The sequence below is a fragment of the Numida meleagris genome, chromosome 4 (assembly GCF_002078875.1).
Source record: "Numida meleagris isolate 19003 breed g44 Domestic line chromosome 4, NumMel1.0, whole genome shotgun sequence".
Classification (NCBI taxonomy): domain Eukaryota; kingdom Metazoa; phylum Chordata; class Aves; order Galliformes; family Numididae; genus Numida; species Numida meleagris.
Window position 1 is genome coordinate 80,239,648 of NC_034412.1, and position 16,754 is coordinate 80,256,401.

The 16,754-nt window shown below is 37.6% G+C and overlaps 1 protein-coding gene across 3 annotated transcripts in view; it reads left to right on the forward strand.

The window, feature by feature from the left end:
• DHX15 (DEAH-box helicase 15) overlaps positions 1 to 16,754 on the forward strand; it is a 43,341-nt gene that overhangs the window by 22,190 nt on the left and 4,397 nt on the right. For all 3 annotated transcript variants that reach the window (XM_021394330.1, XM_021394332.1, XM_021394331.1), the window contains exons 7-13: positions 348 to 434; positions 1,850 to 1,999; positions 2,147 to 2,255; positions 3,351 to 3,542; positions 6,502 to 6,624; positions 9,014 to 9,204; positions 15,575 to 15,744. In XM_021394330.1, the coding sequence (XP_021250005.1) occupies positions 348 to 434; positions 1,850 to 1,999; positions 2,147 to 2,255; positions 3,351 to 3,542; positions 6,502 to 6,624; positions 9,014 to 9,204; positions 15,575 to 15,744 (1,022 nt within the window). The remainder of the gene's footprint in view (positions 1 to 347; positions 435 to 1,849; positions 2,000 to 2,146; positions 2,256 to 3,350; positions 3,543 to 6,501; positions 6,625 to 9,013; positions 9,205 to 15,574; positions 15,745 to 16,754) is intronic.

Below are 16,754 nucleotides of genomic sequence, written 5' to 3' on the forward strand. Positions count from 1 at the left end.
GCTTAAAAAAGACTTTAGAAGGCAACAGAAGCTGTTGGAGAACTGATGTGATTTGTCATTTTGTACTGGAGCTAAGCAAAATTTTGAATAGAAAATTTTCATAAATGTCTGCTCGTGTTATTTTTTTAAAGCTAACTTTTTAATGTTGTTAATAGAAAGGCGGTGGACTAAATTGGAAGTTCATCTGGTTGACTTCAGATCCAGCAGAAGTTTTGGAACAGAGCTCTGTTAGTTAATGATGAGGTGTAAGAAAGTTTGCTGACAACTCTTGCTGCAGGGGCATAGTCAGGGCTCTGTATGGGTATTTTCATGACCAAGTAGTTATTAACTGTTTTATTTTTCAACAGGTTGTTGTGTCCACTAACATTGCTGAGACATCATTAACAATAGATGGTGTTGTGTTTGTGATCGATCCTGGCTTTGCAAAACAGAAGGTAAATAGTGTATCAATTGATCTGGTTTGATTAGCTAATTCTTCTTTGTAAACATTTTGACAGGTCTTACTCAACTGAAGTCTTGATGCTGAATTCTTTTGCCTTTTTATACTTAGCTAGAGCAGTCTAAAATAGCTTAGTAGGGAAGAACTTAAAGATTGAAGTAAGAGGTTTATAAGTTAGGTGTGGGATATGAATTTCCTAGATACTTGATTTACTGAATGTAAATGAAACAGATGATAGAAGTCACCTGTTTAAGTCATGTTAGCATGGGAAACTAGCACTAAAATGAGGAGAGAAGCAATAAATACCTAGGCAAGTATTGTTTCTCGTCACTGTTTATTGGGTGCTCTTGCAGCTCTGAAAGTCATGTATCACAAAGCATTTCTTAGAACATGAAGGGATGTTCAGAGGAACTGAAGTAGATTGCCTGCAGTCAAACCAAGTACTAAATAAAGAGTAAAATTCTTGTCTCTTAAACTTCACTGAATTCTTTCACTGGTAACTGTCTTCATCACTTGGTTTCGTAAGGCTTTTCCTTTAACACTCATGAACATTGTCAGCCTTCCTTGCTTCTGCAGAATGCGATACAGCAGAATGCAAGTACAGCAGCGCAGCTTAATACACAAGTTGCAAGCATCATTTAGGTTTAACTCTTTCTGCAAGTAACTCTTCCAGTGGAATACCATCTGTGATAAGAACTGAAGGTTTTGAATACGGTTTATCCCTGTTCATGCCAAGAGGGTGTTAGAACGTGAACCAAAGGAGGTTTTCATCTGAAACTGATTTTTTTTCTTTCTCTTCTATTTCATGAACCTTGTGGGTTGGCTGCTGTTTTGTATAACTGCATGTAAAATATTGCAGTATATCCCAGAGTATTTTGTAATGTGAAAATCAACGCATGGCCTTGATGTACTCTTGCTTTGTCATCAGTATGGTTTTACAGTTGCATTCAAGACTTAATGTTATATTTTTCTGACCTCTAGAACATGATTATTCAACCTTATAATTGTATCAAGACTACTTGTTTTTGCGTGCAATTACTTGAGCATCAAGGGTGTGTTTAGCACTCTGCAGAACAAATAAGACACATTAGTTCTGCCGTGAAAATCTTATCTAAAAGTACGCACACACTTAAGGAGGATGGGAAGCCTGGCAGGAGAAGATGTTAATAAAAGAATAAAAAGTAACTGCGGTCTTCTAGGCAGTTGTATTTGAAGCTTTTTTCCAACTGATTCAAAGGATTATGTAGCCAAAGTTTTTTTTTCTCCTTTCAGGTACACACAACTTGTGATTTCCTTGTCCAAAGTTGCATTTGAAAACAAATTTAAAGCTGTTTTTATTTTTGAGATAAGTCTTACCATGAGTGATGTTCATTCTTCTCCTTTTCCTGCTCCTATTCCACTTTGAAATAGGTATATAATCCTCGTATCAGAGTGGAGTCTCTCTTGGTGACTGCAATTAGTAAAGCTTCTGCTCAGCAGCGAGCTGGCCGTGCTGGTCGTACTAGACCGGGCAAGTGCTTCAGGCTGTACACAGAGAAGGCTTACAAAACTGAAATGCAGGTAAGATCACTCTTTGGAGTGCATCTATAAAAGCACTTGATCCAGGTAGCCAGTTGCTGTGCTGCCAAGCAAAATCAGAATTTGAATGCTTGTTCCTCCAAGCACCGAACTACACAGTGCTGTGAATTTTCTTTTTCCTTCCCCTAGGATAACACATACCCTGAGATTTTGAGGTCTAACTTAGGATCTGTAGTGTTGCAGCTCAAGAAGCTTGGCATAGATGATTTGGTGCACTTTGATTTTATGGATCCTCCAGGTATTTGTTTCATATTTTCTTGTCTGCTATGGGCATAGATGACTTCTGCAGTCTTTTTAATTTTGCTGAGTATTTTATAGAATGACATGAAATATTATTTTCTACTCTTTATCGTAATCCATAAGGAACACTGTTTATTTAGTGCTATGTCTTATTGAAACAAGTGTCTTAATAACACTGTTTGCCTAAGAGCTTCCAGTAGAAGCAGGAAATCTACTGAATGCTCCTTACCTGCAAGGATATGACAAAATTATGTGTGTTAGAAAATCTATTACTGAGTGAATTTTTTACTTATCACCTTGATTACACTTCCTAATTGCACGTCAGTTAACTGCACGTAAATAAAATTGGCTAGCATTTTTAAAGCAGAATACATGTTTTTTGGCTTAGTCTATAGAGTTAATGTGAATCTCTCTTGTACCGGTATTAAATGTTCAGAAGTACCTTAAAAATAGCAGGGTCATGTTGCAAATTAAACTCACAGATCAGCTTTCTATAAATACATCAAAGCTGGTTGAGTTTCTCCACCTAAAATAAAAATGTAATGTCTATAAGCATTTAAACAATGCAGTTCAGTAAAATTGCTTGTTTAGTGCTGTGTGGTTTGTATGCTAGCTTAGCTGGGATCTGGATTCTTGTTTTTCTTTGTGGACTTAATATACACTTGCTGTAAGAAATGGAGATTTAAGAGAAGTTGTTAAAGGCTCAGATTGTGGAAGATCACGGATACCTAAAGCACATGGTTGAAATTCTAGGACTCTACCCAATTTGTTTTCTGTTGAACAAGAAAGATGTCAGCGCACTGGGAGAAAAATGATATTACCAAGTGAATATTTCACAATGCCTCTGCTGTTTGAATCTTGAAAAGTAGCGCTCTTCAAATATTCAGAGACTTTGAACCAGTTAGTAGCTGTTCTAAATAAGTGGTTTTTATCTACTAGTTCATTCATATCTGGGTGTATATAATTGGATTTGGTAGCAGTTTTGTTTGGAAGCCAGCTGAATGGAGAACGAAAAACAAAGTCATCTGTGCATTCTTGTTCTTGCTTATTAATAGCACTTTGATTAATGTAGCTACCTAAATATTTCTTTCAGCTCCAGAAACTCTGATGAGAGCCTTAGAGCTCTTGAATTATCTGGCTGCTTTAAATGATGATGGAGACTTGACCGAGTTGGGATCCATGATGGCTGAATTTCCACTGGACCCACAACTGGCTAAAATGGTTATTGCAAGTTGTGACTACAACTGTTCTAACGAGGTCCTATCTATTACTGCCATGTTGTCAGGTAATATTAGGGAAAGAGATACCAGAGTGCAAACCTTCAGTTTGGGGGAAGTTTGAGCTTTCCGCATCAAAAACATAAGCGATCTGAAGTTGTTTTTAGTAAAAGCAGAATTGTCAGAAATTTAATCCATTATGGGTTTGTGTGTAGACCTGCAGCAAATAATCATTAATGTTAAGAAATCAACGTGCATAGATAGTCAAAAAGTTTGATCCTAACTTTCAGTTAAAGTGCATTTATTTGAGTCAAGAGAAAATAGTGGAGTGGAACGGAAATTTATTTTTAGCTTCATAATCAAGACTAAAAATGTCGGCTCAACCACTCTGCTTTTAAGGCAGTGAAATCTATTCTCTATTGTGCGTTCTTCTGCACTTTGATTCATGCCAGCGTTTCCAAAAGAATTAGAGCAGAAATTATGTTGAACTGCTAAACTTGTACATGATATGATTTTTAGTCATTAATTTTATTGGGAAGCGAAAGAGCATTCATTACTTTTAAAGGAAAGAAAGCGAGTTTGGGGGAGGTTGTATATTTTTAATAGTTAGTTTGTGTGCACAGCTGTACTTTGCTGCATAAAGTGAATAGCCCTGTCATAACAGCTGCTTGTCAAGAGAGATCTTGAGAGAAAAATGTTGTCAAGCAAGCCTTGTATCTCATTCCCCAGTTCACGTAGAACTGACTTCATTTTATAGTTGGTCTCTCTAGGAAAGCAGCAAGATTTTGTTCTTAGGGAAGTCAAGATGTTCTGTATTCATAATTATTGCTATGTCTTTAGGGTGTGTTATTTAACAGACTCTTTGCAGTTGTACTTCTGGTTATGTGCTTAACTGGGACAATTCGAAAAAAGTAATCTGAGTTTAAGATCTGCTTTGGTTAAGTCTTACAGTATATTTATATGAAAGTTTTTTTTAAAAAGCAAGCTAAAATGTTTGTTGCAGAGTTATGATTGTTCAGACTCAGAGCAGATGGGCAGGGCAGAATCTTTAATATTTTTTTAAAATTTAATGGTAGGCTTAATTGCGGAGGTGGTGGTAGGTTGGTGCCTGTCTTTCTCTTGCCCCCAACTCTTCCCTACCCACCCCAGAAATAGCTACTGAGGGAAAATCCAGTAAGTCTAGTATTTTAGTCTGTTGTAAGACAAATCAACAGACTACTCCTTTTTCTATTGATGTTTTTTACAACCCATTATTCTTTTAAGGTAATGTTTTTCTATGCTTCTTTAAACATTTGGCTTGAAGGTGGTTACTGTCTAGATAGTAACTGAAACTCTACGTGAAGACTACACAGTCTAGTATTTGTGGACTGTTTTCAATGCATTTTTTTCTACCAGTGATGCAACATCTGGTAGATAGTACACATAATAATGCCTTAAATACACACAAAGATTGGCTGGATCTGGATAGGAATCCAAGTATTAATAGTTTGGACTAAAATGAAAGCTAGATACCAGAAGAGAGCAGAGAATAGCATAGAATAAATCAGCAGATTAAAAAGTTGTAGTTCATGTAGAAGTTACTTCAGAGTTCTGTTGTCTTGCCATGGGGTTTCGCATACTTAACTTTTCTGTAGAGCGAGTGCTATTAATCAAAACAGTGAGTTATTCCAACTTACTGTATTACTGTTTTTTACTTCTGTTAGTGTGTTTGAAACTAAAGTACTCTATTTTTGCTTTCAAATAGGGGACATAAAATACAGGGTGTTTATTTTGCACCTGCATTTCAGTTTTATTTACTGCATTAGACTTTCTGATCTCTTACCATGCGATTCACTATTGCGATTTGCATTTTTCTGAAATTTCACCCAGTATTCAATTCAATATACTTTCGAAATGTAGTGGTTCTTGGGATTTCATGGGATTTAAAAATGAACGTGCAAAGGCTCGCATCTGTTGAGGACAGATGAGATTGCATTTAAGTTATGAGCAGGCTACTATAGTCCTAAGCAACTGGGAAAAAATGAATGATTTGTAGTGTGTTAGCTACAAATTAATGCTTCAGCATTAATTTTATTGAAACTTAAACTCTTACAAATTACATCTTCAGTATGGGCTCCTTAGTCTGCTTTTTTCTCCTGTTTATCTCTAAAGTAAGATCCATAACTGCTTTAAATGTATTGCAGATTTGTACTGAAATTGCAAACCTGTAAGAATGTTGGCAGACCACATATTATTGTAGCAAGCTTAATTCACGGTCTTTGGTGGTCTGTACTTGGAATGTTAAAACCCAATTTTTTAATTCAAGTCAGAATGAGACTGTTATACTCTCTGAAGTCTGATTCAGTGGGCGAAGCTCATTGCATCACAGTTTTTATTTCAAGTAGTGTCAAAGGACGGTTTAACCTTCCACCACTACCGCTAACATCACAACTTTTAGTCTTGGTATCTTCATTCACATATGCTGCTGTATACCAGTGCTGATAACAATACCATATGGGGAAGATGACTTGGCTTTACTGGTATGTTCTGTCTAGTAGCAGACTTGTAATAAAGCTAATGTTTGTTCAGACTGTGTTAGTGCAGTATGGTTCCAAAATTACGTTCTGCTCTTATCCACTGCAGAAGATAGGGGCTTTCTGAAAAAGCAAACATGCGTTTCAAGTATTCTGTTATATGACACTAGTTCCTGGTAGAGCTATCAGCACTGGGCCTTGAACCAAGATCTGCTGAGAATTTCAGTATGTAGGTAATATTGATGGCCTTCAGGATAGAGATTTTGATGCCTACGTATAATTCTATTAAAATAATCAGGTACTCTGTAGCTTTGAAACCCTCTTGTCTTACAGATGTGGTTAGGTGTTGATGTACCAAATCAAGGTAGTAAACACAGTCCAAGATGCAGTTGGAGGCCATCCTGCCCTGCCCTATGCTCTGTGAACTGACCTAGCTAGGCCTTGTTCCTCTATCTGTGAATGCGTGACTCATCGATATGGGCGTTTGTGTTGGGCCCATACCAACCTTGTTTAGTCCCACAGTGTTTTGTTCGCCCCACGGAAGCAAAGAAAGCAGCAGATGAAGCCAAGATGAGGTTTGCCCACATTGATGGAGATCATTTGACGTTGCTGAATGTCTACCATGCTTTCAAACAAAGTAAGTGTGTACCTGTTTTAGCAAAATAACTTGAAATTCTTTGTGGCCAGCTTTTGTTCCCAAGTTCTGTGGACAGTGGAGAGACTAGGGTTTTTTAATACTATTCTATTATAATTTTTAGTATTTTAAGTATGTAGAAGAACTATTTAAGTGCAACTTTCTTTAGGAGAGAGAATCAGAACCTAGTAAAGAGATCGTGTTAAAAAAAAGTCTGGAGTCAGGCCAGGCTTTTTAATCAGTGTTGGTAACCTTGAACAGAAGGAAGCAGGCTTTCCCATAATTAAGAAATATTGGAAGTTTGTTATCTGATGCTAATTATAGAAAAGTCAGCATAATTGTTCAGTAACTTTTCAGGGTGGGCAGCATGGAGAATGTGTAATTTACCCTGGTTGTAAATCTAAAGATTACTTAATCTGGTTGGTAGTGAAAAGTAATGTTTTATGATCTAGCTGCATTTCTTGTGAACAGATGAAAAAAGCAACAGTCTTTTATCCAGAGTAAAAAAAGTAGTGCTCCTTTCTGTTGCAGTTTTGATATAGGAATTCCGTGTCAAAACAATTCAAACACTGTTTGTCTGGTAATCCAAAATCAAAGGTGTCTTCAGATTAAACATACAAACATATGTATTCAAAACTGTCTTAAAAAAAAAAGCCAAGAAGCTTATAATCAGAACTTGCAACTTGGAGATATCTATTGACTGGTTCTCATAGCTGTTGAGATAACACTGTGCAGATTGCCTTGAAGATATCTTGCATGTATGTTCCTGAGCCGATGCTTTCCTGCTCAGGTTATTCTCTTCCTTAATAAAACCAGCCTTAGATTATTCATCAAAGGAAAATGACTGTTTGATGTCCTTGGCAGTCACTTAATGTGTGATGAGGTCAGGGCCTAAATCTCTTCGGGCTACCCGCTGGAGGAGTTCTGTTTCTAAAAATATATGGAACCAAAATGTGGAGAACTTGAGCTGAACAGTCAGGACCTTTGCTTGGGATACTGGAAATACATTTGTCTGCTCCATTTACTATGGGCTACATATAAAATGTGAAACAACATTGTCGTCTTTAAAATGCGGTTTGAACGTAGGTTTTGCATGACGTAGAGTAGAAAATGGGGTGTTTTTTTGCCGTTTTTGTAGTCAAAATGCATCCAAATACAGTAAATGCATTTGACACATTTTGCTTTTCATCTGCTGAGAATGAATTTTTTTTAACTTAAAATGAACAGTAAAACAATAGCTACTTTTTAATCATTATAATATTTTGTATTGGTAAAGTTCATAAATCTATTGCATAATTTTTGTGTGGAAATACCTTCCCCACTTAATTGGGTACATTTTGTCAAAGTGATTTCAGTGGTTTTTAAAAGTCAGATGAAATTTGTAGGCTGCTTGGAGATCTTTCCCTGTGCCCAAGTCCAAGTCACACATCCTTATTAGGATTTAGCGAATACAGTAGTGTTGATGTTACCTTGAAGAGTAAATTTCTGTTGAAGTCTTTATGTGTAAACTTTTGTCTGCAAACAGAATACATGTATTAGTGAGGGCTGGGTGGTGTCAGTTTTTGACGAACTCATTCACCAGTCTGCCCCTTTTTTTCCTGATGTTCTTACAAAGTCCTTCTGTAAATATTTCACAGAATCATGTATTTTATTTTACAAACACGCTCTACCACTAATACAAGTGGTAGGGAGATGTAGGTTTCTCAGTGTTAAATGTGTAGTTCTTATGAAACTGTCTATGATTGCTGTCTTAAAAGATCTCTTACTAGAGCCACCAGTAGTGGAAAGAGTAACTTTAAGCGTGGAAAGTTCAGAGTTGTGTTACTGATGCTGTTTTACCAGTCACTTACTTTTACTTAAACTACCGTGAGGTGTATTACACTTAGCGTGGGGTCGGTGTGTTTATGTACCTCTTCAGCAGTTAGTCAGTGGCTTAATGAAAGGGTTGGGTTTCTCGCTTATAGTTATGTACAATCTTCTTGTGTATTTGTTGCATACTACAGTTGGAAACAAAGACTGCAGCATTTTTTATGTTGAATTGCATTTCACGTTGCAGGTTTTAAAGATTTTTCTAGTTGCAATACAGGTGAAATGTGCAAAATTCATTGCTGTGGTATTTCAGGAAAACATCAGTGGTTATGTATTCACTGTGTTAAGGTGGGGGGAAGACTGATTTTTCTTTTGTTTCCCGAATAGAAAATAACATGGAGAAGTTATCTAATGAAAGAAATCCACTGAATAGGCTACGAGCTGTTATCATTTACTAAAAAAAAAAAGTTATGGATATCTTTTCTTGGTTTATCTGACTGATCACTCAGTTACTCGCTGTTTTATTTACTTATTCTAATTGGATAAAATACTTATTTTTGATTCATGTTTTTTGATATTGCAGATCATGAGTCGGTTCAGTGGTGTTATGACAACTTCATTAACTACAGGTCCCTGATGTCTGCAGACAATGTACGCCAGCAGCTGTCACGAATCATGGATAGATTTAATTTGCCACGTAGAAGCACAGACTTTACCAGCCGAGACTATTACATCAATATAAGAAAGGCATTAGTTACTGGGTATTTCATGCAGGTATGTGTGTTTTTGTAGGGGAAGCAGTTTAGTTTCATATTGCTTTTAGTGTTAGTGTGATAGCTATCACTCATCAAAACTTGATGCGTGTTACTGAAGTTGTATATGGCTAACTGTATTACCACTTAGTCTTTGACAGATTGATTGGTTGTTATTCACAGTAAATTGTTTAGTCAAATTTTACTTGGTGCAGAAGTTGTAGACAGTCCTGCAAGTTAGAAAATACTGTTTCTGGCCTGACCAGTCAGGAATTGACTGTGTGAGTATTTTAACAACATTATGAAATCAGTAGCATAATAGTGCCTCAGAAATATTGGTGCTAGCTGCCTTAGCTTACCACAACACTTCTGAGGGTGAATCGTCATTATCCAATTGAGTAGGAATTAAATTCCTTAATAGCCAGACTGCTTAATCCAATACTCAGAGATTAATTAAATCTCTGATACTGCGGTAGAGGCTTCACTTTGCTGATCAGCTCACCATTTGACTGTTCTTTTATCGATGATGTCTTAGTAGAGGCAAGGATGAATGATAAAGATGAAAATGGTGGCAGGCCCTCCCTCTGTAAGGTCTCTTTCTCCATAAGTGGCTTTGCAAGCCTATCCCAAAATCCTGTTGTCTTTGACCTCCTTTACCAGATTTAATTGTAAGTGGACAGAATCCACAGAATGGATGGTGGAAAGAATGAATTAAAAGGGCCTTCTGGATATCATCTAGTTCATCCTGCTATAAACTATATTTTGCCACCTCAAACAAACTGGGCAGCCTGAGGAGATTTCTAGGAAGGTTTTAAAGCAGAAGTGTATTTTACCCCCTCAGTCAAAATTATTGGGCTGAATCAAGAGATCGCTGTGGTAGATCTCTTGAAGGTATTTGAAGTCAAAACCGTTTCAGCAGTTCCACTCTTCTTAATCTCCATGACAGTGGGACAGTACTGACCTCACCTCTGAACCTTCTCTCGTGAATTCCATGTTGCTATGTGTAATGTTCAGTAGAAAAAATGTTTATAATGAAAGAGGAAATGTTATTTATCAGCAGCTGAAGGACTTAAAAATTAAGTCTGTGTGCACGTTGTGCCTTCTGTTTGCAGAGATTCGCTGGCATTTTGGGGGCTCTTGTTAAGAAGACCTGAGTAATGAAATGCCCACATCAGTCTTTATCTGCTTAGTACAGAGCATGCATTGAATTAGAAGTGTGTTGATGTACAGTGGGTAGTCAGTACAAGCAAAGTAGTTAGGTCTGTGGGCACATGCTAGTTATCTTGATTCTTTGAGCTCCTGAGTTTCTCACTTCATACTGTATTGTTAAAAACCGCAGCAGCCGTTGTTCCAATATAGTTCTTGACTACAGTCTTTTCTAATGTAGTTGCCTGCTGCCCTAAAAACAGTCATCTTAATTCCACTTGTATCTGTACTGTAGGAATATCTGTATTAATCGAGACCTGTGACTGATGTCTGACAGTATATTCCTTCAGGATACTTTCCTAACTATTAGGAGAGAACCAGTTACATAATTAACAGGAGGGCTGTAAACTTGCCTGCCTTCAGTTGTGTCTTAGTCACTGATAAATACAGAGTTTCTGTTGGTTACTGACCATCTTTTTACTCTTCATATTTAAATACAAATAAGTTTGTGTAGAAAAGCTTCTGGAATGACAGATACTGCCAACAAGTTAAATGTATTGTAAAACTTTTGTGCTAGGTCTCCAGTTTCACCAGAGTTTTTACAAGGGAAAACTTTTTTCTTGGTTCTTTCTGGTAATTATTTCAACTATTTCAGTGTCACACGTCGGAATATGCAGAATATATGTAAAATAGAGCAAGAGAACTTGGAAAATCTCTAAGAAAGTGCCCATTAAAAAAAAATGCATTAGAAAATAAACAACACAAGTGAAGCTTTGATACTTAGGGGATGTTTTGCTTAAAAATACCTGTAATCAAAGGTGTTGATCATGAAAGAAATCTTAGAATTTTTAGTGACTTGGTTTTGTGAAGGTACGTCTTGTATCTGGTATGGTTGTCTTCTCAGGGTAGGAAATGCCAGAGTTCTTTAGCTTAAGTTTAAACACTTTGGAAATAATACCTTTACGTACTTCACAGCTCAGACATGTGTGCAAGAGGACTTTCGTTTTCCAAAGGACATTCCAGACCCCAAAGTTACTCAAACATTTGAAAGATGGTGACAAAAAAAACAACAGTTTTTGTTCTCAACGCTGTTCTGTTTGTCTTCAAGTTAAGTGTGGAACCTTTTTGGAAAACATAGCTTAACACAGATTATATCAGGGTCATTACAGAAGATGAAAGTCTATAACCTGTGCTGTACCAAAAGTTAGGTGTTGGGACTGCTCAGTGAAATCTCATTCTTGCTGCTACTGAGGTTTTGGTACTAATTTGTGTATGTTAAAGTCTGTGTGTAATCAGACTCCTGCAGTATTAGATATTATAATAAAGCTACAACATCAAGGTGGTCACCATTGCATTTAATGGTATTCATTTCTCTCAAGGAATGCAGAATGCAATTTTTAATAGCTTTGGAAACGCAATTGCATGATGGGAGAGCAGAAATTTCAGAAATCCAAGTGACAGTTGTTGGTCTTCAGCACATAACTATCATTCATTCTTTCAAGAAAAAAATACAAGAAACAGACGATGCCCCAAACTGCTGAGACCAACCTGCCAAAATTAGTAGCCTTTGTTATTCTGAGTGCATTCACCTTGGGCAGTGTTTGATACGCTTACCTCAAGATGCGTGGTTGGGCTGAGTTCTGTAGTACGATGGATAATAACATAAGCACATATAAAACTAGGGGTGGAAAGGCGACTCAGTTCTTAATAAAATGGTGATGACCTTGAAAGCGGTGTTGGAGAACTTGGAACTAGACTTTTTTTTTACGGTGGCATGTTCCATGGCTTCTGTTTGAATTGGTTGACTTGATAAAAGCATTATAAATTATCAGCAGGTGGGATTTTCTCAGTCTACAGAGGAGCATGTTACTGGAAGAGATGCACAGGCTGTCTTGAATCCTTATGATCCTTTTAGGGTCATGTTTACGTAGCTTACATTATGTAGACAGTAGTGTTTAACTCTTGGCTCCTGTTTCCAGCCTCATTTGCGAATGTTTCATATTAATACTTGACAAATTCTTTGAGAAACTCTGGGTTCAGGTGTGGTCCCTAGTACCTTGCTTAGCGCTATTTGTCACTGAAAAATGAACCTCTTTGATAGCCATGCTTGATATTGTTCTGTGGTTTCAATGGAAGCCTGATTTTTTTTTTTTGGACTCTGAAAAAACATAATTGAATCACAGAATGATGGGCCAAATCACCTTCAACCTCCAACCACCAAAACCGACTTCTGTGGAAACAAAATTGGAGGAGTGTCTCATTTCAGAACTCATTTGTTCATTTGTTATACTCTCCCCCATACCTGTTTCCTAGCGTCCATAAGCAGGAATCCTTTCTTGGTCAGCTGTTGAGCCTTTCTAGCCAGTTTGCCAGTTGAAGCCCGGGAGCGGGTTCCAGAGGAAGTTCATCTTTCAGAACTTTTCTTTAACCAAGCAAAGTGTCTAAATACATTTTGCAGATGAGTACTTAGCTTTAGTTTTCGTAAGCTGTAGGAACTTTGGTTGTGTTTTTTTCTTTTTCTAAAGATGAAATTTTATTTCCTGTAGTTAGTAAGTCAAGAACATGTGTCAGCATGACACTGACCAGTCCTTTGCACCTTTTTCCTCTGCTCCCTGTGTTCACGGAAGGTACAGAATTACTCATGACTTGTTTTTTCCATCCTTCCTGGCAATAGGCGCCCAGGCTTGTCTTGTGCCATCCTTTCCATGAGACCTCCCTAACAGTTGATTTAATGTAATTAACTGAATAAATGAGCAAAAAACAGTTAATATTTGTTGTCAGGTCAACATATTACACTGACTTGTTGAAGGGTAAAACGAACAACAGAGCCTTACATAAAGGAGGGCTTGGATCATGTATCTATATTGTATCTACATATCTAGATATTATGTTTCTACAAGCAAGAGAAGGAGGAATGGTGAGAGCGAGTCCCTTTTTCTGGTATTAGGGAGCTGCTACGCTGTATTCTGCAGGCACTGGAACTGGTTACAAGCCGGGGTGCAAAGGCCCGTAAATTTATACACTGCCTCCTTTGCGTCCTTGTTTGCTCGCTTATGTCAGCCTTGGTGCTTTCCAGAGCCTGTTCTAAATTCTTTCAGCACGGTAATCCTGCAGGATGTTTGCACCTTCAGAGCGGGAGCAGAATTACCTTTGTCATTGATGCTGAAACATCTGCCCAGGGGTGAGCAGGAAGATGCAGTAGCAGGCAGCTGGATCGTCATTGCTTGCTGTGGAGCCATAGCTTCACTGTGCATGTTTCGTTATAGCATTGCCATTACTGAACCTGAAATTAGCTATCGTTCTGTCTGCTAACAAGCATACTTAAGAGAAACATCTAAATGGGATAAATGCAGTGGGCTTGTTATCTCACAATTCAAATAAATTGTAATAGTATGCAACCACTTAAAGGTGACTCAACACTGATATCAGCGTACTAAGACAACATTTTTTTCTAATTGAAGTTATTCTAGTCTTTTTCCTACTCTAGAAGTTTAGAGCTAGCTATGCTTGTCTTTTGCATTTTTATGAATATTCTTAATTAGTTATATCAATCTTTTTACTTCAGAATTGTACAAAATAGAATGCTTCACTATAAATTGTGCAGAAAAGGAAATGGTCGTATGCGTTTGAGGAGAAGTGAATGCTGCTACTTTACTGATGTTAATATATCTGGGGATGATTGAGGTGGTAAAGGTAACTTGTATTGACTTAAATTTAGCAGAACACAATTTTTTAGAAGAACTAAAACTGATTGTACCATCCTTCTGTAGGAAGAACAGAAGCAGCTAAAATGTGCATACACTTGTACACGAACTTCTGAAAAAATGAAATTGATTTTAAAAAAAAAAACCAAAAAGCATAATTCAGCACTCATACACTGCTGTTGTGCCATGTCTGAAACAGATGAGTTACTGGTCTGCTCTGGTTTGCAGTGTACTGCTATTTCTGCAAATTTTGGATTGAGCTGAATAAAATTAAGCCTGAGTTGTTATGGACAGTGCACTGTTAATTTCCTTTTAGAAGAGCTAGTGTTGGTATCTGGACTTGAAAATAAAGTAGCTGTGTAACGTCTAAAGTCTCAGGTGAGAACAGCTGATGGTTACGGAAGTGGATGTCGTAGGTAGGGATGTCATAAAATATCAGGGAGAGGTGCATTTACAAGTAAATAGCTTGTTGCAAAGCTTATGGCCTGATGTAGAATTTAAGGTAACTATTGGATCAGAAATCCTGCAATTTTAATCTAATAGATGTGATTTACTTTTGAGGCAAAAAAAAAGGTGAGATAAATGTAGGAAAATAATGAATCTGTATTAGAGGACAGTAGTTAATGATGATATGATTAAAAATGCATCTTTTGCACATCTTCTTAGCCATTCTTAATCTTTTTATGGTAGTTTTGTACGTATATATGATGAAATAACCACAAGGGTCATCTTGAATTTCCAGTATCGGAAGGTTAATTTTAGTTACCTGTACTTCTAGATTAGCTGTTCTTACAGAGAACATCCTTCTAAGGATAACTGATTGCTTTACCGAACCTTAATGAGCTGGGTATCAGGCCATCTTGGTGAGGCAGACATTATACCCTTTCACAGAGCGAGAAGCTTGGTCAGGGAGGTTAATTGATTTTTACCAAGGTCGCAGCAGAAGTACGTTGCTGAACCTACATTTTTCAGCTCTGAAGCTTGTGCTGTAACAAGACTGTTCTTACTTCTGGACATGTTGAATTACCAGTTCTAACTGGATTGACATGTTTTTTTCAGGCTCGCTGTGAGGGAATTTGTAATTTTACTGATGCATATATTATTCTACTACTGAAACAGTGCATTAATAAAAGCTTGTAATGATAATGTAGCTACTGTAGGACCAGTAAGCAGCAACTGCAAACACTGTGCTTGAAGGAGTTGCCTGTGCTAGACCACAGTTGACTGTGGTGTTAACAAACCTGCCCGATAAATATTTCATTCGGTACTGTTTGCGTTGCTGCTGTACTCAGGATTCTTTTGGGGCGATAACTATTTTTGTATGTTGCTTCAATTGTATGTTAGTGTATACACTTACGGCAATTAGCAGGAACATCTGGCATTTTGATTGTGTGTATACAAAAAATCGGAGTACTTCAAGCGGTCAAGTAATGTGCTAAATTTAGACATGGTTTCAAAGTTGCAATAAAGTATTTTGGATGCAGCACTACTTGAAGTCGCTTAAACTCTCCTGTGCTAATGAATTATTCTCTTTTTACTTAGGTGGCGCACTTGGAACGAACAGGGCATTACTTAACAGTGAAAGATAACCAGGTGGTACAGTTGCATCCTTCCACTGTTCTCGATCATAAACCAGAATGGGTGCTTTATAATGAGTTTGTCCTTACAACAAAGAACTACATCCGGACATGTACAGACATCAAACCTGAATGGTAAGCAGAAAGTTGTAAAGCAGACGTGAACCGCTGAGAAGCGGCTTGATTTTTTTCATCACAGATGGTCTCTTCGCTTTTCATGAATCTGATGTTATCAGAACAGTTTGGGGAATGGCAATTGTATGGACTAGTGAACTTGTAGATGACTAAAGGTTTCCTTTGTGGATGCCACCTTCTGGTTTGTGGAAGTTGTGTGCAAAACTCAGACACTCAGGCTCTTTGTGCAGTGTGTGGAGAGACCTTTTACTTCACAACTTGTTACATCAGTAAGTCAGTTCTGGAGGAGCTGTTCAGGTATGCTGCGTTTGGGAGTGTGTCCCAGCACTCCCTTGTGTGCCAAAAAGATACTAGTAGACGCCTCAAGATCTAGAACCTCTTGTGGCAGTTTGCCTCTCCTTTTTTGTAAGGATCTGAACAGGATTCAGTGCTTTCTTAAAATAGGAAGGAAAGTTGTGGTAATATTGGTAGGACATGCCTTGTCATAATACTGCTGGTCAGTAGGGTGCATGTAAAGGAATTCAGAGGCCTGGGTGACAGTGGAGGTCTGAACCTTCTCGCCTGTCTTTAAGGTTATACCTCAACTGCTAAGTTGTAAGCCTGGGGGGATATGGGAGGGTTTTAAGCTGTTGCTGAAATAGTATGTTGCGTAGAAAGGCTTTAAAGATTTGTAAGTCAGATAGCACACCGCATAGGATGCTTTCTTTAGTATTTTAATGCAAAATACTGTTTCAAATCCTTCAGCCAGAAATCTTTCTGAACAAGCGCTGTAAATGCTGAAGCAGAATCGTAATGCCTTTCTTGATTGGGTTTTGAAGCTTAAGCCAGCTATGAGTGAACTGCTACTCTTCTTGTATGACCTGATACTTAGGTGGGCTTCATCGTGTGCTTTTTCGTTTTGGGCTTGAGCACAGGACTGAAATTTAAATGTGTACTCTTACATTAACTTCAGAAATGCAAGATAGGGAGAAGTAAAAGCATAGTCTTTGTTTCAGTCAGTTGTAGAATTG